This window comes from Eumetopias jubatus, unplaced genomic scaffold, assembly GCF_037043125.1.
Source record: "Eumetopias jubatus isolate StellerSeaLion01/CBP00866 unplaced genomic scaffold, mEumJub1_p1.0 scaffold_3, whole genome shotgun sequence".
Classification (NCBI taxonomy): Eukaryota; Metazoa; Chordata; class Mammalia; order Carnivora; family Otariidae; genus Eumetopias; species Eumetopias jubatus.
Genome location: NW_028274809.1, coordinates 119,001,629 through 119,028,046, shown reverse-complemented (window position 1 = coordinate 119,028,046; position 26,418 = coordinate 119,001,629). Strand labels below are relative to the sequence as shown.

General features: G+C 40.1%; 1 protein-coding gene across 2 annotated transcripts in view; it reads right to left on the bottom strand.

Annotated features, from left to right (window-relative positions):
* LOC114212219 (phospholipid-transporting ATPase IB) overlaps nucleotides 1-26,418 on the bottom strand; it is a 573,423-nt gene that overhangs the window by 393,230 nt on the left and 153,775 nt on the right. For both annotated transcript variants that reach the window (XM_028106999.2, XM_088022179.1), the window contains exons 13-22: nucleotides 26,037-26,114; nucleotides 23,250-23,338; nucleotides 18,192-18,236; nucleotides 16,453-16,528; nucleotides 9,126-9,231; nucleotides 8,331-8,413; nucleotides 5,465-5,514; nucleotides 3,177-3,246; nucleotides 2,233-2,317; nucleotides 1,090-1,229 (exon numbers count right to left, since the gene is read on the bottom strand). In XM_028106999.2, coding sequence (XP_027962800.1) covers nucleotides 1,090-1,229; nucleotides 2,233-2,317; nucleotides 3,177-3,246; nucleotides 5,465-5,514; nucleotides 8,331-8,413; nucleotides 9,126-9,231; nucleotides 16,453-16,528; nucleotides 18,192-18,236; nucleotides 23,250-23,338; nucleotides 26,037-26,114 — 822 coding nt within the window. The remainder of the gene's footprint in view (nucleotides 1-1,089; nucleotides 1,230-2,232; nucleotides 2,318-3,176; nucleotides 3,247-5,464; nucleotides 5,515-8,330; nucleotides 8,414-9,125; nucleotides 9,232-16,452; nucleotides 16,529-18,191; nucleotides 18,237-23,249; nucleotides 23,339-26,036; nucleotides 26,115-26,418) is intronic.

Sequence of the window (26,418 nt, the reverse complement as noted above, 5' to 3'; positions counted from 1 at the left end):
GCTAACATTTCAACAGCCAGAGAAGAAAATATCAAAGTATCTTAAGATTAAGGATTATCAAATGTTGCCTCTGTTAAACTTATTCCAGGCCCACAGAGCCCAGTTCACAGTGAGGATGGGTGTGGATGCATGGGGAGATAAAGACCCATCAGCAGCCCGTACCTTGCCTGCTGACCTGGCAGATTCCAGAGCCCCAGCACACAGCACCTACCTCCCCTGAATCCCTCCATGATAGGGCACCGTAACTTGATTACCCGACTGTGGGAAAAGAGAACTACCCCTGCTTGGTGCCACATGGGCCCATCACCTATGTAATCATTTTCTGATTCTAAAAGTAATTTTGCTTATTTCCAGTAAAGCAGAGCAAATGAACACTTGAATTCTGTTCTACTCCTACCAAATTCCACTAAAGTGACAAACAAGTAAATATAAAACTCAAACAAAAACGGAGAATTAAAAAAGCCAAGAGTAATTTTAAAAAACACAAAGAATGAGAAAAGCTAAGGACTTCAGAGTTCCAGAAACTGTTAAATGAATGGGCCAATGGATGCTGACATGAAACAGAAAAAAGTGAAATCTAGCTGCCAGATTGAGGGAATCCAATACCTAGAAATCTACCTAATGCTTTTGGATACACTGCAAAGACCAGCACCAACAACAAAAGCCAAAGGAGGCAATATGGAGTAGCAATGGCAAAGGTAGCTATTATTAGAATAAGTGTGAAAATGCTTAGAATGAATAATGTCCAACCAGCCCACGTACTCGGAATGCTCCTATAACTCAACAGGGTGAGCAATCTCATTAACCCTAATCTTAGGTAAACCCCAAGAGTCATTGACACTGTTTTTGACCTGATACTTCTTAAGATACCATTAACGCTTAGCTAAATGTGGTTCAACATTTCAGGTAGCCCATAAAAACTAAGTGTTTCTTAAAGCAAAGAAAGACCTCGTTAAAAGCTAATGGTTAAGATATGTACAGGAAAAGGGAACATGGCTATATAGTGAAACGATTCCTGTCCAGAGACTTTGTTCAATACTCGGTGGAGCCCCTCAGTGGGCATGCAACAACTGTCTCACGTGTAATCACCTTCTCTATGATCTCATAGCACTCTTCCAACCGTTGAGCTCTGTCTTTCAGTATGGTGCTGGCTTCTTGATAGACTTTCAGCCACTCCTCATACTCATGCTCAGAGAGGTCGGCATAAGCCACACAGAGAGTCCTCAAGCCTGCAAAACAGCCACAGTGTATCCAGTGACGGGAGCAAGCAGGATACCCTCCCTCCTAGGTGACATCATGGGGCTCCATTTTAAACCAGCATGCTCAAAAAAATTAAAGAAACCATCAGCTTTTTAGGTCACTCTAATTCAACTTTCACACATCTAAAAAGGGAACTGAAGAACAACTCTAGTGCATTTTGCTGTAAGGCACCTCATGTAAAAATTTGAGAGTACATGGAAGCTGCAGAGCGAACTCCCCACGGCAGAGAAGTGCAGGAGCTGGGTATCCTCCTTATGCGCATGTGCAGTGGGCAGGCATCAGCAAATAGAGGAGGCGCTGGGTACATTTCAAGACAGCAATAAAAGCCCAACGTGCCATCATGTGGAAGAGCCGGGCTTTCTGGCAGACACACGTGTGCGCAAACACACACATGCACACACACACGTGTGCACGTGGCCGTAGGAATGAACGAAGGTGAAAACGCAGCAGTCAGCACTTCAGCCGGCTCCAGCTTCCATCACATTCCCTTGCTGGAAACCCTGACATCAGTGCTATTTGAGGCCTTTCAGAGAACTCCTTTCCTAGCCTCTATGGGCTCAATGAATTATTGTTTCCTCAAGTGATGGATAAGCCAGTGTCATAAGGATAACAAAAGGAAGACAGGGAAATAACCTCATGAATTTTCTGAGAAGAGCAATAATAACTACAAAATGATTCTACATGTTGTGAACTGGCCTGACTGTTCCTTCTCTACTCCTGGTGAAGAGTCAGCAGAGTCCCGGACAGGTAGCTGAGTGTGGACTCTGGCGCACATCTTGTCACTGCCATAGGCACAGAACGCGGAGGGAGGGGGCCGGGGGTGGCACTAGAAAAGTGTATCTTGTGAAGCAAGCCAAGGACCTCACAAAACACACGTGTCCATTCAGAACACGATTGCTCCCCCCAAGCATCAGCCACAAACACATGAAAGTACAACTTCGATGGTTAAAAACATTTCCAAATTTCACTTACCTTCTGTGGCAAAATATTCCAGGTGGCACAGTGTTTCCTCCATATATTTTGAATCTTTTGAGAGTCTCTCAAAAATGACATTATCCTATAAAGTAGAGAAACACTGTGACTGGCAATCCCTTCAGTAAACCTTCCAGTCAGCATTCTAAACCTAGCTCTGCTTTAATGCTTATCCAGCGTGCATGAGAATACTTGAGTGGGCAAGAAGAAATACAGTCTTGGCCAGATTCAGTCATGAGCTTTGGAAAACAAATCGGGTATAGATGTGTCCAAACAAACACTTTTTGGGGAGAATGGTAAGTGTCAAGAGAATTATCAGGGACACAATGGTACCGACATTTACCCAAATTTGCAAAATACATGCCCACGTTTATAACACCTCTGTGCAGAAGTAGAAAGAGTAACAGGCACATCCTAAATTACTCAAATACCCTCTTGTTTCCTGACCCTGCAGGAGCTCCTAGACAGGGAGTGCACAGCCCACTAGGCACTGAACCCAGTTCCACTAAGAAACACTGAGGAACACAACTCAGAAAAGCTCTCTGTGACGACAAACCAACCGCAACAACTAAGAATAGCTGCTAGCGAACACACACACACACACACACACACAAAATCTCAGAGTACTTAAAAGATGATCACAGGTCAATATGAATTATTCTATCTTCCCAAAGTCAGAACCCACTGGTGGTGAAATGAGAATCAGAAGTCAAGCTGCAAGGACTTTGCACGACACAGAGAACTGCTGTTTCTGAAACTATTGGCTAAAAGCAAGCTTTTCATGGGCCATTATTGCCACACTGGCCTGAACCACTGCTATCTTCAGTGGGCTGTTACTAGCAAGTCAATTTTATGGCCAATCTGAAAGAGCCCTTCAACCTTGGGCAAACTCAGGGTAGCCACCAAGGGCGCCTTACTATACAAGACACTTCGCCAGTACTTACAGCCCCCTTACAGTAGAGCCGAAGTTGGCCTGAAGGAGTTCGAACAATTACAGACATTCTTTTTCTGTCACTGTAGGGGTAAGGAAGAAAGAAAAAGTCATCATTGGTCTGTATGATAGGACCCATGCCCTATGGTTAAGCACCCAACAAATCAAAAGATGATCTGAGAGCCCTAAAAGTGGCAAAGCTCCATTTTCCTTATTTTTTCCTTCAGAGTTGGACTTTAATTGTATATCCACTACTCTTTTTATTTATATATAATGGACATAAATCTATTTTTCCCTGCCATGGAAACTCACTAGTACAACTACAGCAGGAGAACAGAAATGGAAAATTTGACCACCTATTATGCACATTTAATTTACTTCTGATAATATTCTGTAAAAGTGCTATTTTACAGCTCAGAATATTAGTCATCTGCCCAGTAAGCAGCAGAGTGGAAGATTCAATATAAATCCAGTTAGTCCAAAAGCCCCTTGTTGTGTCTTCTGTTAACTGAAGTAGAAAAAAAATAGAAATTCATAGAACACTCCTGATTCAGCACTGAGGTGTGCCTTATTACTGCCCTCCCCACTCCAACATGGACACTTCTGCACTCTTCTTTCATCGTGACCCACGCTCACTCATGGAGCCTTCAATGGCTCCCCACTATCTATAGATTCCAGTTCTTGCTGACGTCCACTCACCTCCACAGCCCGGCCTCACCCCCCTCATCTCTCTCACCTGCAGGCCTCCCACACACCAGAAGACACACCACGCTGCTTCTCTACACCTTCTGTTCCATGCCTTTTGCAGACATTTCATCCTCCTGAAACACATCCCAATCACAGTGGGTCCCTGACCACCCACCCCTGTAAGTGGATTCCCAATGGACTCTTAGTTCCTAAGACTGAGGGATATTCTCTCTCCAGCTTTGTGTAAATTCCCACATCCTAACCCACAGCACTGGGTCTGACCTGGATTTGAATTCTCTCTCAGCTACCTAGTAGCCAGGGACTCTCAGCAAAGTTGTTTACCCAGCATCTCAGTTTCTAAATGTATAAAGCAGGGCTGCCACCAAGTCCTGCGAAGGAGTGTTGTCAGGATTTATGGCATCTGGAAAAAGAGGAGTCAACTAAAATGAAATAGAACCACAGCTATGGCTACAAACAACCTTTTTACTCGCTCGTATTCTCCCAGAAGTTTTTAATTCATCCTTGGGTCTCTATCCATATTCACCTGTTTTAACCAAATTCCCTTTCCTCCTTCTTGTCCCTGTAATAACTGCTGGTCCCAGTCACCACAGCCACATAACAGCACAGTTTCTAGGACATCCACAAGAGATGGTGCACAAAAGTCCAGAGCAATGTTTAGTGTGTTCCTTATCTCCACACACGGGGACTCTGGCCCCTACTCCCCTATATAAACCACTACTGTTATCAACCATCATTCTTTCCCTCTGAATGCCCATCCCCAAGGGCTCTTGACCCACCAAAGTTCAAGTTTGCAGTCCTAAAACCAAAGACTAGGGCTGGAAAGCATTTTCCACAAGAGGGTTAAAAATTGATCTTTTTCAAATAGCTTATAAAGCAGACAGAGAAAATGTGTGAATCATTTAACAAAGGTTATTTAAAAAAAAACAATTTTACTATGGGAAAACATGCTTTTGAGGTAGCAACAGAACCTTGCTCTAGTATTGACATCAAGTTCAATGTTAAGAAGGAAGGAAACAAAACATTAAGATTTTTTTTAATGACAAGGGAAGCAAATGATCCAACAAATATTCCTGGCTCTTAAATTAAATAAACCAAGTTGGGGAAGAATGAGCTGGAATATATACAGCAGAACTGCCCAACTCAGACAAAGCCTCTGACAGGATGGACTGATCTTGTCGGCCTCTGCTCATCAGTTTCCCAGGCCTGGCAAGAGAGCACTCAGGATGGAGCCTGAGGCTCAACCTCATGGGACGTGGGAAAAACCAACAGAAATAGGGCCCTCATCACATACTCCAAACTATGCAGACATGTCTGCAGCTGCTGATGCCAGAACAGCAGGTCTGGAAATCTAAAGAAAGAGGAGGATATGGGAGCATAAGGTTTCATTCGGAAAAAAAAGAAAAATGGCCTACTTCACTTTCTTTAATGAAAGTCACAAATTCCAGAGAGGAGAGGGCTTGTGGAGATATATTTACTAAACTTAATACTTAGGTACTGCATTTAACCATATTATACAATCCTGCAAATACTGGGATGACGTTGTTAAATATATATGGAAGTATTTTATTTCAAGTGCATGAAAGAGAAACATACCTAGAAAATTCCAGGACGTTAAGGATTCCAAATGTCTGTTCCTGTCCCATCTAAAGGAAGAAAAGCAGGCTCTTACATAAGGTGCAAAGTATTAAAATCTCAAAACAGTCTCCCCAAACATAAACCTCTGTACACACATCTCCCCATCCCTCCAGCATTTTCTCTCTCTGTATGTAATACACATACACGTATGTCCCTCTCTCCCTCTCTCTATAACACATACACATACGTACACCTACATTCCCTCTCCCACTCTTCCTCCTCATCACCTCATTCTCTCTTTCTATCACCCTGCAAAGGTCTTTTCAACAGCTACGGGTTTCCCACAAGCCAGTCCTGTGGGGTCATAGCTCCCCCTTCTGGTAGAAGCTTCTCCTTCTTCTCCAGGCTGTCCTAACAGGGGCTGACAGTCCCTTCCAAGACTGGAGAACACAGGACACAAGCTACACAGGCCCGCCTGAAACCCTGGGGCAGGTCATACTTCAGAATTCAGAATTTTACACATTTTATAAAAATGCACACATACAATTATGTGCCATAATTAGCCCCAGGGGGGTCTGGGGCAACACCCTATAATCCAACTCATCAATTTTCTACAGCAAAATGTAGGACCATTCACACTGAGATTCTTAAGACCACAAACCACTGCATGTCAGTTCTGGTTACATTTTGCTGCCAAATGCCTAAGTCCCCAAATATTGGGGAAAACTTTTAGAATTCAAAGCTTCTTGAATTTTGGATTTGGGATTTAGAAATAAGGATTATGGATCTGCATAAGATTTTAGGGCAATTAATCAAATGTTATTTTTCTTCAGGTTCTTCAAAGTTGGAACCTCAATATTCTCAATTTTTTCCAGAAGATTCTAGACTATGTGTGTACCATTTTCAAACTCCTTGATCAAACCTGCTATTTCCCCAATACATCACAGTGGAAAGAATGTGGGCTTTGGAGTTCCTTGTGAATTTGAATCCTATGCCTGCCACTAAGTGTGTGGCTTCCTTAGGAATGGTGGTAGCACCTGTCCCCAAGGTTTGAGAGAAGTAATGAATGAAGCAACATGCAAATTACCAAGTGCACAACTGACACAGTGGTGCCAACCCATCATTACTGCCTTGTCCACAAGTCCCCACCCCTTCTCTTCTCATCCTGAAATACAATCAGGGACCTACCTCATCCAGCCTTCACCGACCTTTATTCCCCTCCTTCTGCAACTACCAGCTCCTTCTCCTCAGCTTGTCCCAACTTGGTCAGATGTCCATTCAGAAATGTGCCCACTGGTACCCCACAAATTGGCACGAGCGCTGTGACTGCCAGGAGTCCACCCCTTTGCTATCCCATCAACCGCCGTGCAACCATGTGCAGCCCACAGACTCGGCCGTTAAGATGATCGTAGGGCCACTTCATGTAAATAGCCAGTAACCAACTCGAGAACGTGTGGTTTGAGGATACTCTGGTATTTACGGTTAAATAGGATTTTAAAGTTATTATTATGAACCTTAACTAGTCAGGTAGTCTCATTTACTCTCAAAAGTAGAGAGGTTAATAAAAAGATGAAGAGGTGCCAATCTACAGCATCTACCACCATGATGACAACGCCAGTCGGCTCTCTCTCTAGCTCTCCATATTTGTCCGGTACTGTGAGCAAAGCAGAAGCAGCCCGGCTCTCCTCATCTCTCCCACTTGTGTCCCATCAGTCCACACCCGCTCCCAGTCCCCATCACTGCAACACAGATAAAACAGCAGCACCCATACGACAGAAAACTCCACAGCAAACGTTACAAGTCTCATCAAACTGAAGGGGGTAAAGACTTCATTTATGAGAAGCTTCTATGAAGGAAATTCGATACTCAGTTACTTTGTTCTACTTTAAAGTAAAAAATAATTATGATTTGATCTCTGTACTCCAGAAGACAAGAACCTGAAAGTGCCAAGAAATGAGTGCACTGTAGAAGGTCTGATATTTTCTAGGTTTTGCATATAAGTACAAGAAAAATGGAGTACTGCCAAGTCAGGAATAACAACTTATTAGATAAATTAGAAGTGAATTTCAAATGCACTAACAAGGCCTAGAGATACAAGGATGAATGAAGGCAAAAGCTGTTACAATCCATGAAACCTCCCCAAATTGAGGGGTGGAGGAAGGCAGGGGAGAAAGAAGGCAGTAACTGCTTCCAAGCCCTCATCAACCCCTCCTGCAGCCCTAGAGGGTCAGCATTAAACACACCAGTGCCTGGCCAGTCCTAACCAACAATTTACCCTGTTGCCCACCTCAAGGGTCCTTATTGGATGTTATTCTTGATTTACACTTTTTCCTATCACCGAATTTCTCTCTCAGGCTTCCTGAGCAGGGTAACTCAAAAATCAATCATAAAATAAATAAACCCCCTTGACCTTAGGGAAAAGAAAAACTCCTACAGATGACAAAGATCTTCAGTGTCAACTCACTTCTCCCCCAGCCGGGGAGACTGAAGCCAGTGCACCGAGGGGTGCAAATTCTCCAGGTGCCAAGGCTGCAAAGACAGAGCCAAAGATCCTGCCCTCAAGACGAGTGGGCCATGTGGTTATTCCCCTGACTGTTGCAGAACAAAGAGCAGGCTTGCTAGCTGCTGTACTACAAATCGCTCTAGCGTATGAAACAATTGTGGAGAAGCATCTCCAAGAGAGAAAAATGCCTGCAACACAAACATGAATAAGCCGAGAGAATCACGTGATACCCGCAGCTTCGCAACGGATCTAGTTTCTCACAGGAAAAAAAAACCAGAAATGTAGCTATCATGTTTCCATCAGACATGCTATTTCAAACATAGAGTCTTCAAAAAAGTAGGTGATGTACAAGGTGAAGAGGTGTCCAGGCTTGTCACTTACTGCTTCTATGATGACCGAGTATGGCGTTCTGGCCGTGAAGACAAAGCCCAGCTTCCTCGCTCCCTTCACCAATGCAGCTTCATCTGTGAATAGAGTTGAGGAGGCACTGACTCATCCCAGCTAATGGTAGAATTCTGTTGAGCATGTGTTATTTTTCAAACTAACCAAGCCCACAGCCATTGGAGAGGACTGGCCTCTGTGCACAGTGGTAAGGACTCAGGGTTTAGGAGGCACTCGCTCACTCCCAGCACCAGGGTCCTGAGGGCAACACTTCTGTTAGGTGGGAAGACAGGAGTGACAGCATGCCTACTATTCTCGGTGGGGATCAAGTGCCTCCTAAGGAACCTAAGTAACATTCCCATGACTTTCTGACTAAACATCTTCTCTGAGGGAGGCAGAGTTTCAGTTCTAGTATGGTGGGATTCAGAGCTCCAGGAAGTGGGTTCAAGAGTTAGTACCCAGCTTAGTTCCATCAGCAGTTGGAAAATCTATGAACAAAGAAGCCAGTCCTCCCTCCCCTGCGAGTTTTGTCTAGTACAGGGTCTTCTGCTAGGAGATGTAAGATGGCCTAGGGTCTCGCCCTGCTGTCACAGTGTTACAGAGTCAGGAGGACTCAGCACCACCTTTCTGCAGCTTTATCACTTGTCACCATAACCTGTAAACCGCATGAGGTTAGAGGCAAAGAGTGGGGTCTTTGTGGGGCACGGGGCCCCACCACACCACCCACAAGTAACTGCAAACACCCGAGTCTCCAGAGAAGGGGACAGCGGGGCACTCCCAGCCCGGAGCCCTCACCTGGGGAAGAGGCCTGGTAGATGATGTTATCTCCATCCTTCTCGGGGACCACGGTGTGGCACACGGCCAGGAGGGTGAGGAACTCCTGTATGCACGGAGCTGTGGGCTACAGACATATGGGCAAGATCATCTGGTAAAACACTGTAGTTAGATTCAGACATCCTCTGCTCAGAACCCTGTACTGGCTTCCCACCCCCTTTAGAATGAAGTCGAGATCCTGCAGGGACACCGTGTCCCCTGGGATCTGGCAGCTGCTCACCATCCAGTGTCGGCCCTTCCTGCCTCTTCCCTCCTGCATGCTCCACCCACTGCTCCAGTCTGTAGTCCCTCAGACAAGGCTCCACCTGTCCTAAGTCTCATCACCACCCTCCACCCACCTGCAGCCAATTATCACTCATCCTCCAGGATGTAATTAAACAGTTGCTCCACCTGCGAAATCCACTATCACCCGGTCTTGGAACATCATTCTTGACGGGCGAACCCTGAGGTCAGGTGAGAACAAAGAGGCATGCGCCCTTCCCAGGGCTCCCCCAGTGCCTGCCCCCCTTGTTCCAACACTTCAAACACTCCTGCTGTTCACATGCTTCCCCCCATGTCCATGAGATCTAGGAGCGCTAGCAGGTCATCTGCCTTCCTCAACAGTGTAACCCTGGGCCCCACAGACAGAAGGCACTCAAATCTATGTTGGATCCAAACACTGAGAATGGACTCACCAAACAGGTGAGCCTTGTTCTTTCTCTTCCATTGTCCTGGCACTTACTCTACACCATGTCTGTTCTTTAACTTAATAATTGCTTAAAATGGGGGTGCCTGGGTGGCTCAGTCAGTTGGGTGTCTGCCTTCGGCTCAAGTCATGGTCCCGGGATCCTGGGATCAAGCCCCATGTTGGGCTCCCTGCTTAGTGGGGAGTCTACTTCTCCCTCTTTCTCTGTCCCTCCCCCCTCCCCCGCTCATGCTCTCTCTCACTCTCTCTCTCTCAAATAAATAAAATATTTCAAAAAATAATAATTGCTTAAAACCTGTAAGGCAGTGCATCCCATGCCTATTACTTAAAAACAAAAAAAAGAACAATCCTGGATATCTATTTAATATATTTCTCCCATCCTACACACACACTCCTTATAGTTTTCATTGGGATTAGACTAGGACATCTTAATACTGTTTACCCATCTAAGAATACAGAATGCCTTCCTATTTATTAAAGGCTTTTAAAACTTCTAAATATATGTCCTGGCATATTTTCTTCTTAACTAATTTTTTATTCATTCAAAAAATATCTACATGTCTACCATATGTGAGGCACTGCACTGGGCATTTTATCTACTGCTTTCTATATCATGAATAGAATCTTATTTCTATTATATTTCACAAGTGTCCATTCAGATATAAGTAAAAACACTGAATTTGATCAATGAATTTCATGTCCAATTGTAATTAACCTCTTGCTGGCTCCCCAAGTTTCAGTGGACTCTCCTGGGTTTTAAGGCAGCCAATTATTGTATCATCCACAGATGATGACGTTTTCCTTTTCTTTTCTAACATATACACTTGAGTTCTTACTTGCCCACTTGGGCTAGCGCTTTCAGGAGGATGTTCAAAGCCAGGGGTGACACCAGGCCTCCTTGTCCTTGGGTTATTTTAGTGCCAAGGTCTTTAATTTTTCACTGTTTGATAGGCAGCTGGCTATGCATTCAAGAGAGATTTGTATTTGCACATTCAGGAAACAACTCTGTGTTTTCTAATTTTTGCAGAGTTTTCGTCTTGGCTTTTTAGTCACAAATGGACAGTGACTGATATTTTAAAACATTCGTAGTTTCTCCTCCTACCTGTTAATGTGACTTAAGAGCAGATGTATGGAAGAAAATAACTGTTCACATGGCTACTTCTTATCAGTCTTCAGGAAAAGGACATGCACAATTATAGTTCAGTGAAATCAAATAAGTTAGGGGATTTACCGGTTCCCCAAGGTCTATACTACAAAAATGTTAAGAAATTTTACCCAAAAGCACTGTGATGATTGGGCTTTGATTCCAGATTGCCTTCCCCACCTGCAAACCTCTCCTCATATATCACTGGCAAAAACTGTGTCAGGCTCCACACCCCTGACCTAAGCACTGTTACTGGAACCAAGTCCCCAAACCACCTAACCGCATCTCATCCAACAGGGTGCTGGAAATCAACCACGGTGACATCAGGTAATGGAATCTTTTGCTGAAGTGAAAAATAACCATCTCTAGGAATATTAGTTATTAGCGTTTAGGGGATATACTTACAACATGTTAATTTCTTGAGAAGGCAGGATAAAAAAAATTATATACAGTATAATCTCATTATCTGCAGTGTGTTTTTATGTGAGTGTTCCCATGTATGGAAAGGAATAAATTGAAATCTTAACAGTAATTTGCAGCAAAGGACAAAAAGGAATTTAGGGGATTAAAAAAATATTTCTCTTTATATCAGAGTTTTCTGCAGTGAAAATAAATTGCTTTTTATGGAGAGGCCACCACTCCTTCCAAGTTTCTGAGAGTCATCACAGCAGCTTAAGAGAACTGGCCCTCCAAGAGAGGCATTCTGTTGACTGCCAACAACAGAAGAGTCCCGTGTTCCAGCACACTCTCCCTTGTGCTGCTTTCTGTCACGCCTCGCTCTCAGGCACGCTCTCCCAGTCCTTGCTGGTGCGGATTACCAGGCCCTACCGTCCCTTCAGTGAATAATCCCTCTTCCAAACTGGCAGGGCCATCTTTGGCCCTGTTTGCCATGCTGAAATTGGTCCCCAGTCTTCATCTAGGGGCTAAGGTGGGAGGTGGGGACAGACCTTGAGGAAGATACGCAGTCTCTGGCAAGACATCTGCTTTAGCTGAGACCTGGTCATGGGATCACGGGGAAGCTACCATCTTCTATGAAGGGCCTTAGACCACTTCTGCAGGCCCACATGTTCCAGAAGAATCTGGGGGTCTCAGGTTCTCAGGTGCATCTACCCAGGAGACCCCAACCCTAGTCCCAGGGTCTCCTTCCTACTGGACTTCGGTGCAGATGATTTTGTGAAGCTGCCAATTCTGCCCTTCTAAGAAGTTCTGCCAATTTTACAATTAGGTCTTGGGCGTGCTCTTTGGCAGTATTGGCCTCAGCGTCAGGGGTTGAAGGAAATATTGAAAGACTGCCAAGGACGAGTCTGACTTCCATTCAGGGCCTTACATTGGTAATTCATTGACCTGGGATTATTGTTCTCTCTCTCTGATGTAAATGGTGATCAGCAACAACCAGTTCCACAGGCAATTCAATGAGATAGAAACACATATTTAAAAATGTCGTATGTGGAAAGGAAAAAAAAAGATTGCTTTCTCCTGCATCTGTGAACTATGAAGTCCAGCACATCACCTCATCCCATAGTGAAACATGAAAGAGGATCTTTGATTTCATAGCAAATAGTAAAATATTTCTGAGAGCTATAAAAAGGAGTTGCACACACTCTCTAATTAAGTTTCCACTTGGAGTGGTAGGCCAGACACCATTCCTAAAGATAAAAAGAAAATCCCTAAGACAAAGCCATTCTAACATTGGTTCTCTAGTTCACCTGACATTCTATAATAAATTAGAGAAAGGAGACAAACTCCATTTGCAGCCTATGGATGTCTGTAATCTATTTTAAACAAGTGCTCCGTGTTGGAAAATAATTTTTTTTCTGTAACTTCTGAGAAAAGCCTTTATATTTATAACTTCAAAGAACTGATTGTTGAAGACTGTATACATGTATGTATGCATATATATGTATATATATATATCTTTTTAGAAGTTAAAGATTTTATGTGTTGAAAAATATACATACACTCATTTGAACCATCTGTAAGTGCATGATTCAGGGGCATTAAAAACATTCACATTGCTGTGTAGCCACCAATATATCTATACCCAAAACTTCCATCTTCCCAATAAACTCTGTACCCATCAAAGAGTAACTCCCTGTTCTCACTGTCCCCTAGCCTCTAATAACCTCTATTCTGCTCTGTCTCTATGAATTTGCCTATTTTAGGTACCTCATAATCATAAAATATTTGTCTTCAATTTAACAGATTTTAATCTGCACAAAATGCTTTATATATCTAGAAATGAGTATTTTTTATTTGATAAATATAAAAATAGAAAACTAGGAATGTACAAAATTGGCACACCAAATCACAGCTATAAAGTATTTAAATGTACATATACAAACAATTTCTTCTTGAAGACTCAACTCAAAAGTTCCAGGCATAAGGATTCAAAAAAAAAAAAAAGTTGTATGATCTCTCTTGGTAAATCTTTGGGAAATTATCCCACAAATAGGAAGTCATGGGTTAGCAATGTAATCAAAGGACCACATGAACCATTCCTTGAAATTTTCCATAGGTTGATTCTTTAATAGGCAAATTCCATCTTGGCTATCAGCCCACACAAAGCTTAAAACACAGTCCTAAAGGACCCAGAAAATCAAAAATGATGACCCAGGAAAAACAAAAATTCTGTAGCAGATGGAAGTACTCTCTTGGGAGGAAAGTAAAGGTTTTCTTGGTCCAAATGCTTTAATTTTAGTCAATGGTCCCAAGACAATTAAGAATGTGGGATATCCATAGGCTAAAATCCTGAAATGTTTCTTCCCTTTCCTCAGCCATATTTTGGCAAAATAACCAAGTGATCTAACAAGCTCTGTATTTAAAAATGTTTTAAAAATCCATTAGGTACACTTAATCCAATCTCACATTTTCTGAAAGAAAAATATTAGAGCCTACGGTCTTCATTACTTATAGTTGAGCTAGATGTTAAATGTCAATGGGATAATTCACACAGTAGCCAAGATGAAGAACACTTCAGAAGGCTTCAAATGAACATAGCTTTAAAAAACGTTGAACTTAGGCAAGTAGGCTTTTCCTAAAAAATTAGAAAATAAATTCTCCAATCCATGGCCACATTATGCACTTAATGAACTGTGAGTGTCCAGATGATTAAAATAGCCTTTAAAGTCTTCATGTTTTCATTGATGCTTATGATAACCTAAGTCAGGGCTTCCTTTTCATAAGGGCTGCATCTGCCCCTACTCTCAATGGCCTTCCCACTGGAATAAAAAGGAAATTTGGCTCAGGAGAGTAGAAGGTGAGGAGGAAAAGGAAGAAAAAATGAGCTCACTAACTTCTCTAAGAGTGGGGTTCCTTCCAAAAACACCTGCCATTGTCCATGGGACAGGAAATGCCCACTAGAGGATCCTGATCCAAGCTCAGATGTCTACTCAAAGGTCAAGAGAGGACAGGCTAGAGAAGAGCATGTGATCAGCGGTCAAAAACCCAGCACACACACACATGGGTTCAGCTTTGAAGAGAACATCTTGTATGTGTATATAAATTAACTGAGCTCAGTATTTCAAGATTCCAAAAATGGGGATCTCAGCAGCAAATAGAGTGTGTCTCCCAATGATCTCTTCTCCAAATGAGATTTGTCCCCTGTCCACTGGTTTTCTATACCAGCCCACATGTTAGGTCAGTGCAAATACCATCCAGTGTGGGTGCCCACAATGCCCACATTGCAACAATTATGTTAGCCCTAAAACCCACCAAAGAGATAAGACTCCTTTATCTACACAAAACAAAATCACTTTCTCAGGGAGTGGTACCATACCTATTCCTATGATGCAAAGGTATACAATGGCGCCTAGTGATTTTACATGTTTCCCCGATTAGCAGAAATCCCTTGAGTGTTTTTTATTCATCTCTTTCCCTAGTTCCTACAAAGGTGACTGATATAAACTACCAAGATGAATGAATAGACAAGTGAGTCTCTTATTTGAACAGGGATCCACTCATGTCCTGCTGTTCCTGAGCCCACACTGGGATCCCAAGGTATTCCATGCACTAGGCTCACCTTACTTCCTCTGCTGCTTTCTCACCTACTGATCTGGGCCAGGAAAACAAACTTCCTGAAAGAAGACTAACAGCAGTTTCTTAAGCCTCTAGGACACCCTTCCACCTTCTTACCCATTTACCACCCCAACCCGAACAGACACATTTAGGCAACCTAAACACTCTCTGAGTACTATTTGAGAATACCTGAGCCCTCTTTTCTGAAAGCAAGTCCTCACAGGGCTGATGTGTCATCTGACATCCTTGATTAAAGCTACCCTCCTCCACAGAAGTTTCTTCTGAGATGCCACTCTTCTGCTTAGAGAACCTCTACCCTAGTAGTTGGACCCACCTCTAACATCGAAATTCAAAAAAAAAGACCACATCCATGCCTGTGAGTATGACACAGAGCATGGACTTCAGCAGCACCCACTGTGTGGTCTGGGACCACTACAGCAGCATCACAGGGGGCTGAAGCAGAATGTCTGCATCCCAGCCTGTGGACGTGGGTACCTTACACACTCACATTTGAGAACCATGACTGGGAAGGTTCTAGCATCAACAAATGGGCAAGTGCAGGGGAGAAGAGGAAATTTCCTCACTGTGAATTCAGAGAAAGTCTTAAAAATATTTGTACCTTAACAAAACTTTGGAATGATAAAGTTTTAATTTTATTCACGTGTACCTAACTTTAAATTTTTTTCAGAAAAAAATATCGTATCTAATCTATACTGATTAAACCGGTTACAAAATGCTTCAATCATTAAATACTTTTCTAAGTCAGTATTTTTCAGAGTAGCTTTTAAAACGAATTTAGGCTATCCTATAGTTAATCCTGATTTGTTGGAATAGTTGAGATAATGTGATGTCACAGTTAAGAATCCAACAGACTAAGGTTCTGAGTCTCATTTCTAGATTTGTTTGCTGGTAATTCTTGGCCAACTCAGTATTTTCACACAGCTTCCTATCACCTCTCTGGGGTGACTCAAGTGTTAAAGGAAATACACATCAAATATTTGGCACACAGTAGGATGCTATAAGTGCTACATGTTGTTCTGCCTTACTTTCCTTCCCTAAATTATCCTGGTCCAAGCATACTGAGATTGTTTTCCAAAATGCATGACCTCTTAGATTCACAACTGTGAAGAAATAGTACTACAGAAATCTTAAAAATCAAAAGAAATCCACAATGTTAGAGAATTCCATGGTAAGACTCATCTCAATCTTGATGTGCAACTTTCTATCTTCACCACATATTTAATTCAGCTTTTCATTAACTTATCCAGAGTGTTAACCACATACCATTTATTTAAGATCACTTCCCTGAATACTAACACCAGAAAAGTAAAACTGCATCTCTTCCCCAACGTCTAAAATTGCAAATTTCAAGACACTACACATACACATAAATAGAAGTGCACCATAAGCTATGTAATGTCCTAGAAGCAAAATGGTGGCCTTACGTGATGATCTTCGATGTTCTTCAAGAGCCTGGGGTCATCAAAGTCACATGAGTCACTAGGGGGAGGAGGCATCCGGCTGTGAGAGAGACAAGAAAATATTTATTCAGTTCAGAAGTTCCTTTAAAATTAGCCCAAACCTAGTAAGAATCTGTCTTCAAGAAGAACTACATCTAAAAAGCCTATAGATTTATATTAAACTTTTAAAGATTTGGAATACTGTATATTATTTCAAAACTTGAGACAGAAAAATTTAGCCCTCCTATAAGCAAAATATTTTATACGTTGTTATAAACAATGACATAGTTACAAGGAGAAGAAACAGGCAGGGATCAACACTTTGTCACTTTGGTTGGTCTGCTTAACTCTGACCACGGAAAACTTCAGAGTATCTGCTAAAAGTAGGTATAATAAGAGTAATGATTGCATTGCATCTGTGCAGTCATTTATGGCCAGAGCTCATATGTAGGAAAGAGAAGGAGGCAAATAATTGTGAGGGAGGAAGCTTGAAATGATGGCTTTGTGCTATCACACTGAAGAAAGTATGAATGGCTAAGTATATTCCTGTATCCCCACTTCCTCCCGAATCTCCTTCTTCAGGACAAAGACAATGGAAGAAGTGGCCACAGTCAAGGTGATGTCAGTCTGAACTCTGGTTGTCAGTTTTAGTACAGCAGAAACCAGCAGCTTACAAGGGGAAGCGCCTAGAATGCAAGCTGATGCCCCCAGCGGAACCTTGGGAATGCTGAGGAAATGGCAGCCAGAGGTCCCTGTCTGATAAGGGGAACATGGGAAGCAGGAGGGGTTCCAAGTCCATCTGAGGAAGAGTCAGCCTGCAGGAACCCTCCCTCATCCCCTGCAGCCAGGTAACTAAACCTTTTGCACCCAGCAAGCCATGGAAGCTTTATCATTTAGAGTAAACAGTCAGTCCTGGCTGATCATCCCATAGGGAAACCAGTCAGACATCAACTACACTGTCTCCCCTACACACACAGCCCTGCCAATCAGCTTTGTTAGTATATAAATCTTAAAATATGAGCATACATCATCACTAATCCTAAGAGAAATGCAAATCAAAACCAAAATGAGATGCCACTTTACACCCACTGGGATGGCTATTGTGATATAGTGAAGAAACATGAATTAACAAGTGTCATGAGGATTTGGGAAAACTCTGTGTTACCGACAGGAATGTAAATGGTGCAACTGCTGTGGAAAACAGTTTGGCAGTTCCTCAAAAAGTTAAAAATTACCACACAACCTACCAATCCCACTTCTAGGTATATAACCATAAGAACTGAAAGCAGAGATTCAGATACTTCTATACCAAAGTTCGTAACAGCATTATTCATACTAGAAAAGGTAGAAAAAGTCCAAATTCCCATCACTAGATGAATACATACACAAAATGTGGTAAACACACACAATGAAATATTATTCAGCCTTTAATGAGAATAAAATTCTGGTCTATGCTACAATATGTATGTTACAACTTTGAAGACATTATGCTAAGAAGTGGGGAGTGAGCTAGAAGTACTAAACGAAGGACTTGCTATTTTTTGTTAAATCCCTGTAGTTCCACTACACTTTTAACACCATATTCATGTTTAAAATTTTAATTTGGTTCTCTCTTGGAATAACAAATATGAAAATTTTGTTTACAAAATATTCAGATAAAAATGTAATACAGAATTAATTGTTCCTTCTCACTAAAGCATCAAGAAGTGCTAGAATCTACTTACCAAAAATCATCTGATGATGGTTCTCTTGTCAATTCTGGAAAATGACTACCAGAAAGAGGGAAATAGAGTGGTCACAAAACTGTAATCAAAAGAGGTACTCACACAAAAACATTCTCCAGGATAGATCATAGATAGGCCATGAAATAGTCTTCATAAATTTAAGAAAACTGAAGTCCTATCAAGCATAATTTCCAACTATAACGGTATGACTAGAAAACAATTACCAGAATGAAACTGAAAATTCACAAATATGTGGGGACTAAACAATATGCTTCTGAACAACCAATGGGTCAAAGAAGAAATCAAAAGAGAAATCAGAAAATATGTTGAGACAAAAGAAAAATGGAAATACAACATAGTAAAATGTACGTAGCAAAATCAGTTCTAAGAAGAAAGTTCATAGTGACAAATGCCTACATCAAAAGTCAAGAAAAATCTCAACCTAATTTTACACCTCAAAAAATTAGAAAAGAAGAACAAATGAAGCCCAAAGTTAGTATAAGGAAGAAAGTAATAAAGATTAGAGCAGAAATAAATGAAATAGAGGGGGGAAAGACAATAGAAAAGATCAATGAAACTAAGAGCTTGTACTTGGAAAAGATATACAAAATTGACAAATCTTTAGCTAGATTCACCAAGAAAAAAAGAGGACTCAAAATCAGAAATAAAGGAAGAGAAATTAAACTGATAACACAGAAATACAATGGATCATAAGACACTACTATGAACAATTTATACCAACAAATTGGACAACCTATAAGAAATGGATAAATTCCTAGAAACATACAACAGACGAAGACTGAATCATGATGAAACAGAAAATCTTAGATTGATTACTGGTAAGGAGATTAAGGCAGTAATCAATAACCTCCCAACAATCAAAAGTCAGGTTCAGACAGCTTCAATGGTGATTTCTCCCAAACATTCAAAGAAGAATACCAATCCTTATCAAACTCTTACCAACAATAGGAGAGAAACCCAAACTCATTTTACAAGGTCAGCATTACCCTGATACCAAAATCAGACAAGGGCACCACAAGAAAAGAAAATTAGAGGCCAATACACCTGATGAACACAGATGCAAAAATCCTCAGCAAAGTAATAGCAAACTGAATTCAACAATACATTTTAAAAAAATCATACACCATGATCCACTGAGATTTATTCCAGGGATACAGCAATGGTTCAACATCTGCACTCAATCAATATGACACACCACATTAACACAATGAAGGATAAAAATCATATGATCATTACACTAGCTCCAGAAAAAGCATTAGACAAAATTCAACATCCATTTATGATAAAAACTCTCAACAATTTGGGTATAGAGGGAACATACATCAACATAATAAAGGCCATATATGACAAGCCCACAGCTAACATCATACCCATTAGTGAAAAGCTAAAAGCTTTTCCTCAAAGATCAGGAACAAAAAGATGCCCACTCTTGCCACTTTTATTCAACATACCACTGGATGTCTTAGCCACAGCAATTAGGAAAGAAAAATGAAATGCTCCCAAACCAGACACAAGTAAAATTGTCACTATTTAGAGATAACATGACACTATATATATAGAAAACCCTAAAGAATACACCAAATAACTGTTAGAATAAATGAATTTAGTACAGCTGCCAGATACAAAATCAATGCAGAAAGGTCTGTTGTATTTCTGTACATTAATAATGAACTATTGGAAATTTTAAAAATCCCATTTACAATTGCATCAAAAAAAATGCCTAGGAATAAATTCAACCAAGGAGGTGAAAAACCTGTATACTGCAAACTGTAAGACATGAAAGAAATTGAAGATAAAATAAATGGATAAAGGGCTAGTATCCAAAATCTATAAAGAACTTATTAAACTCAACACCCAAAGAACAAATGATCCAATCAAGAAATGGGCAGAAGACATGAACAGACATTTTTCCAAAGAAGACATCCAAATGGCCAACAGGCACATGAAAAAGTGCTCACCATCGCTCAGCATCAGGGAAATCCAAATCAAAACCTCAATGAGATACCACCTCATACCCGTCAGAATGGCTAAAATTAACAAGTCAGGAAACGACAGATGTTGGCGGGGATGCAGAAAAAGGGGAACCCTCCTACACTGTTGGTGGGAATGCAAGCTGGTGCAACCACTCTGGAAAACAGTATGGAGGTTCCTCAAACAGTTGAAAATAGAGCTACCATATGATCCAGCAATTGCACTACTGGGTATTTACCACAAAGATACAAATGTAGGGATCTGAAGGGCTATGTGCGCCCCGATGTTTATAGCAGCAATGTCCACAATAGCCAAACTATGGAAAGAGCCAAGATGTCCCTCGACAGTTGAATGGATAAAGAAGATGTGGTATGTATATATACAATGGAATATTATGCAGCCATCAAAAGGAATGAAATCTTGCCATTTGCAACAACGTGGATGGAACTGGAGGGTATTATGCTGAGCAAAATAAGTCAATCAGAGAAAGACATGCATCATATGACCTCACTGAGATGAGGAATTCTTAATCTCAGGAAACAAACTGAGGGTTGCTGGAGTGGTCGGGGGTGGGAGGGATGGGGTGGCTGGGTGATAGACACTGGGAAGGGTATGTGCTATGGTGAGTGCTGTGAATTGTGTAAGACTGTTGAATCACAGACCTGTACCTCTGAAACAAATAATACATTATATGTAAAAAGATAGCAGGAAGGGAAGAATGAAGGGGGGAAATTGGAGGGGGAGATGAACCATGAGAGACTACGGACTCTGAGAAACAAACTGAGGGTTCTAGAGGGGCGGGGGATGGGGGGATGGGTTAGCCTGGTGATGGGTATTAAAGAGGGCACATACTGCATGGAGCACTGGGTGTTATATGCAAACAATGAATCATGAAACACTACATCAAAAACTAATGATGTAATGTATGGTGATTAACGTAACATAATTTAAATAAATAAATAAATAAATGGAAAGATACTCATGCTTGTAGACTAGAAGAATTTATATTGTTAAAATGTCCATACCACCCAAAGCAATCTACAGTCAATCCAATCCCTATCAAAATTCCAACAGCATTTTTCACAGAAATAGAACAAACAGTTCTAATTTATATGGAACAACAAAGACCCAAATTGCCAAAGGATTCTTGAGAAACAAAAACAAATCTAGGGGCATCACACACTCTGATTTCAGACTATATTACAAAGCTATACTAATCAAAATGGTACAGTATTGGCATAAAAACAGACTCCTATAGATCAATGGAACAGAAAACAGAGCCCGAAATTAAATCCACACATTTAGGGTCAGTTAATTTCTGACAAAAGTGCCAAGAATATTTAATGGGAAAGAAACAATCTCTTCAATAAATGAGAAAACTGACCAGCTACATGCAAAATAATCAAACTGGACCACTATCTTATACCATATACAAAAATTAACTCAAGATGGACTAAAGACTTGAATGTTAGACCTGAAAGCATAAGAATCCTAGAAGAAAATGTAGGCAGTAAGCTCCTTAAAACTGGTCTTGGTAATGATTTTTTTGATCTGACATCAAAAGCAAGGCAGCAAAAGCAAAAATACATAAGTGTGGGACCACATCAAACTAAAATGCTTCTGCACAGCAAAGGAAATCATCAACAAAATGAAAAGGCAACCTACCTATGGGAGAAAATACTTGTAGATCCTATACCTGGGAAGGGGTTAATATCATATATATATATATATATATGTATAATATATATGTATCTATGTATCTCCCCATACTACTCAATAGCAAAAAAAAAAAAAAATCTGATTAAAAATGGGCAGATCTGAGTAAACATTTTTCCAAAGAAGACATACAGATGACCAAGAGATACATGTAGATGTGTTCAACATCACTAATCATCAGGGAAATGAAAATCAAAACCATAATGAAAGATCACCTACTACCTGTTAAAATGGTTAGAAGAAATAACAAGTGTTTCCAAAGATGTGGAACTCTTGTATGCTACTGGTGGGAATATAAATTGGTACAGCTACTATGAAAAACCGTATGGAGGTTCCTCAAAAAATTAAAAATAGAGCTACCATATAACCCAGCAATTCCAATTTGGGGTATTTATCCAAAGAAAATGAAAATATTAACTCAAGGATATATGCATCCCATGTTCACTGCAACATTATTTATAATAGTCAAGCTATAGAAACAACCTCAGTCTATCAATGGATGAATGGATAAAGAAAATATGGCACATATACACAATGGAATATGATTCAGCCATTAAAAGGAAATCTTGCCGTTTGGGACAACATGGATGGACCTTGAGGCTATTATGCTAAGTGAAATAAGTCAGACAAAGACAAATACCACATAATCTTACTTATACGTGCACTCAAAAAAAAAAAAAAGCAGCAGCAGCTCATAGATACAGAGCACAGGTTAGTGGTTGCCAGAGGCACGGGGTAGGGAGTGGTCAAAATGGGTGAAAGGGGCAAAAGGTACAAACTTCCCTTTATAAAATAAATAAGTCATGGGAATTTAACATACAACATTAAGATTGTAGTTAATAATAAATACTATATTGCATATTTGAAAGTTGTTAAAAGAATAGACCTTAAATGCTGCATCACAAGAAAAAATAAATTCTACTAGATTTATTGTGGTGAACATTTTGCAGTATATACCAACACTGAATCATTATGTTGTACATCTGAATCAACTAATAACGTTACATATCAATTAAACACCAATAAAAAAAGACAGGTATTCAGATCAAAATATGAGTAAGACATTTATAATTATTAGGTTATAAATATAAATTTATAGAATAAAGTTTTAAAATTAAATTTATAGCATTAAGTCCAGGGATTTCTCACTAGGTAAATATTTGCAGAATAAACTGGTTAAGTGTTCAAAGTTGGGACCCATTAAATATTAAATACGTTCAGTAGTAATTACATATCTAAATCCCTTATAAATATCCTTTGAAAATATCAAGAAGGCATTTGGTTAAGCAGCTAAAAATAAATGTTGGAAGAATACAAATCAAATTTTTAGTAAGTGATAAACATACTTACCCATAGGTTACTCCAGCAATGCTACACTTCTTGAAGTTCATGATATTGCATGTAAGAGTTCCAGTTTTATCAGAAAATAGGTATTTCACCTAAATCAAAGAATAGAGGAAACATACATCAACAATGTAGCTAAGATGCAGAGACCAATAGATCATGCCTCCCCTTCTATATTTTTCAAAATCTCTATTAATTTTATTTTTATTTTATTTTATTATGTTATGTTAGTCACCATACATCATTAGTTTTTGATGTAGTGATCCACAATTCATTGTTTTCGTATAACACCCAGTGCTCCGTGCAGAGCGTGCCCTCTTTAATACCCATCACCAGGATAACCCATCCCCCCACCCCTCCCCTCTAGAACCCTCAGTTTGTGACTGGAGGAGATTATGCTAAGTGAAATAAGTCAAGCAGAGAAAGTCAAAAATCTCTATTAATTGTAAATGGTAAATATCCTTACAGTAAAATATATTTTATAATTATATACAATTATATATTATTATAAAATTAATATATTTTCATGCTTAGACCACTTAAAAACCTTTTCCACTAACCAAGCCTAGAATTGAATTCTGCGGAAATGTGCAAAGGAGGCTTCAGTAACAGCCTGGAGCCCTGTCGATCTATAAGCCTAAGCACTAAGTTCTACCATTAGGCATCTCAAAGACACAGATCACTCTCCAACCTATTCCCACAATCTCATACAGCACTCCAGTCTAGTGTTCAATATATCAAGACAACAAGCTCAAACTTTGGCAACCCTCAAATATTTTTTAATCACTCCACTCCTAGTTGAATTAGGAAGGCATATTCTGAAACAACACAGAACAAACAAATCTTCCTCCATCACAGTAACAATTAAGATTACATGAAGGCAGCATAGGACTGCTATAGATTATATATAACTTTCTGAGATACAAAATTTTACAGACTTAATACACGAAGCTCTCAATATACAAAGGTGAAAAGATAAAATTTCTGGAGGTCAATTTTGACATAATTAACTGGATGCAAAAGAGATGAACTCCACATGCACAGGTGTTGTGTTCCTCCACACTGCTGTTCCCTCCAGTGGATCACGTGATGAGCAAGAAGGAAAAGAGTTCAAGATCAAAGGAGGATAGTAGCCCAGTTCAGGCTCTGGATACTAACTAGTCATGTGGACTCTAGAAAAGTCACCTCATCCTTCTCGGCCCCGATTTCCACATCTATGAAACAAAGAGTTTGGCCAGAATATACGGAACATCATTTTATGTGTAACATACTGGAAAATTACGTCATGGATTGGTTGAAGGGAGAGTAACTAACAGAATTGTCTCCAGTAAAAATTCCAGTTTCTCAGGCCATGATTGCTGCTGGATGCTGGATGTACTCCAGGAATCACAAGGGGAAGCCATGCTTTATTGTTTTATGGAAGAGGGATTAATACTGTGAATTATTTATTCTGTACTTTTTCTTAATGATACAATATAGGCAAATACACTATGAATTATTTTTAAAGCAATCAAAGGGCTGTCAAGTAAAGGAAAATTATTAATGTTCCTAAAGAAATCAAATATTACGTAGAAACAAAAATATTAGTAAGGTATGGGTAATTCATGCTCCAACTATAAGTAAGTCTAGGGGTATAAAAAATTCAGTAGAATCAGCCTTCCAATGAAGTGTTTCTTTCTGCCCCTTTTTTTAAAAAATTAAAAGATTATATGAAAATGTTAAAAAATGAAAAATTTCTAATAAGGAATTATCCAGATTTGCTCTCATTCTCCTATTGAATTTTAACTTATCCTTAAGTTCCAACTCAAAACTTTTTGAGCAAGCAAACTTTTCCCATATTCCCAGTTAGGATGAATTATTATCCTGGATACAACTTGAGCACTTTTAATACTTCAATTACTAGGATCCAGTTAATGGGTCCTGAGAACAATGGGATATTGAGCACTATGCTAGACTGACCAAGGCAACCAAAGACCTCATCCCAGACACATCCACACCCTCGAATGGGCTCAAAAGGCTCAAGATGGAAACAGATACCACCATCACTATCATGTCTCTCACTTTACTGCGTTCATAATTGGAGAGACTGTTATGGGGACGTAGAAGAAAGATCAATTAACTTTACCTGAAAAACTGTAAAAGGGTTCAAAGAGGAGGCAAATTTAGTCTGACATATATACCATCCACCCCCTAGGGCTGTTGGGAGGTTTAAATAAGATGTATAAGATGAAATTATAATCTTTAATTGCAATGCATTCAAAAGAGGGTATTCCTTACAGTAATTTCAACATAAGATGAAGATATAATGCAAAACACAACTCATTAAAGGCAATAGGAGTCTCAAGGGTGATGGCAGAAAAGAAACTCATTCCCTGGAATGTTCCAGAAACAAAATCTAAGAAGTGTGAGAAATTTAATAGATTTATTTCCTTCAAATTAGCTGCCCCATGTTTTGTAAGATTACCCAATACCTGTATATCTGAATCACTGTTTTCACTATCATTTATTCCTGATAAACAATTTTAATGTCCAGAGTAATGCTGCAGTATATTTTTTGTATTATTTTTCTTGCAGGCACCTTCTAGATAATAAAATATATTGATGCCTCAAAAAGCAGGTCAAAGCCAACTAACATTTCTATTTCACAATACTTTCAAATGCTGTATATATAGCTCTTCAGACATCAAAACCATGTTCACAGACAACAATTTTTCTGAAATCTCGCATGGTTCTAGCACTGGTCTCCCCTGATGCTGGAGTCACCACTACCCAAGTTCCCAAAGAGGCTCTCACCTGCCCAAGCTCTTCATTAAGGTTTGATGTCCTGGCCATTGCAGGAGTGTCATTTCCTAGATAATACATGTCTGTGTCCTGAGAGAGAAGGGGTGGAGGGCACTTCAGAAAATATATACCATTAATCCTTCATTTAGACTAACACAGAAAAGAAGCTACAACAGATAACTTAATATTAGTGCTCATTTTTAATTTGGGGGTGAAAGTACAGTGGCTATTAGTATAGAGAAACACTATGCTAGAGAAATAAAACAAGCAATTTATATACAGAAGGTTTGGTTTTGAGATGATCATTGCATGACCTAGACTAACCCATACTTCTGAGGAGCCAATCCCTCCTTCATGGGATTATTGTGAAGATCAAATAAAAATGCACATGAAA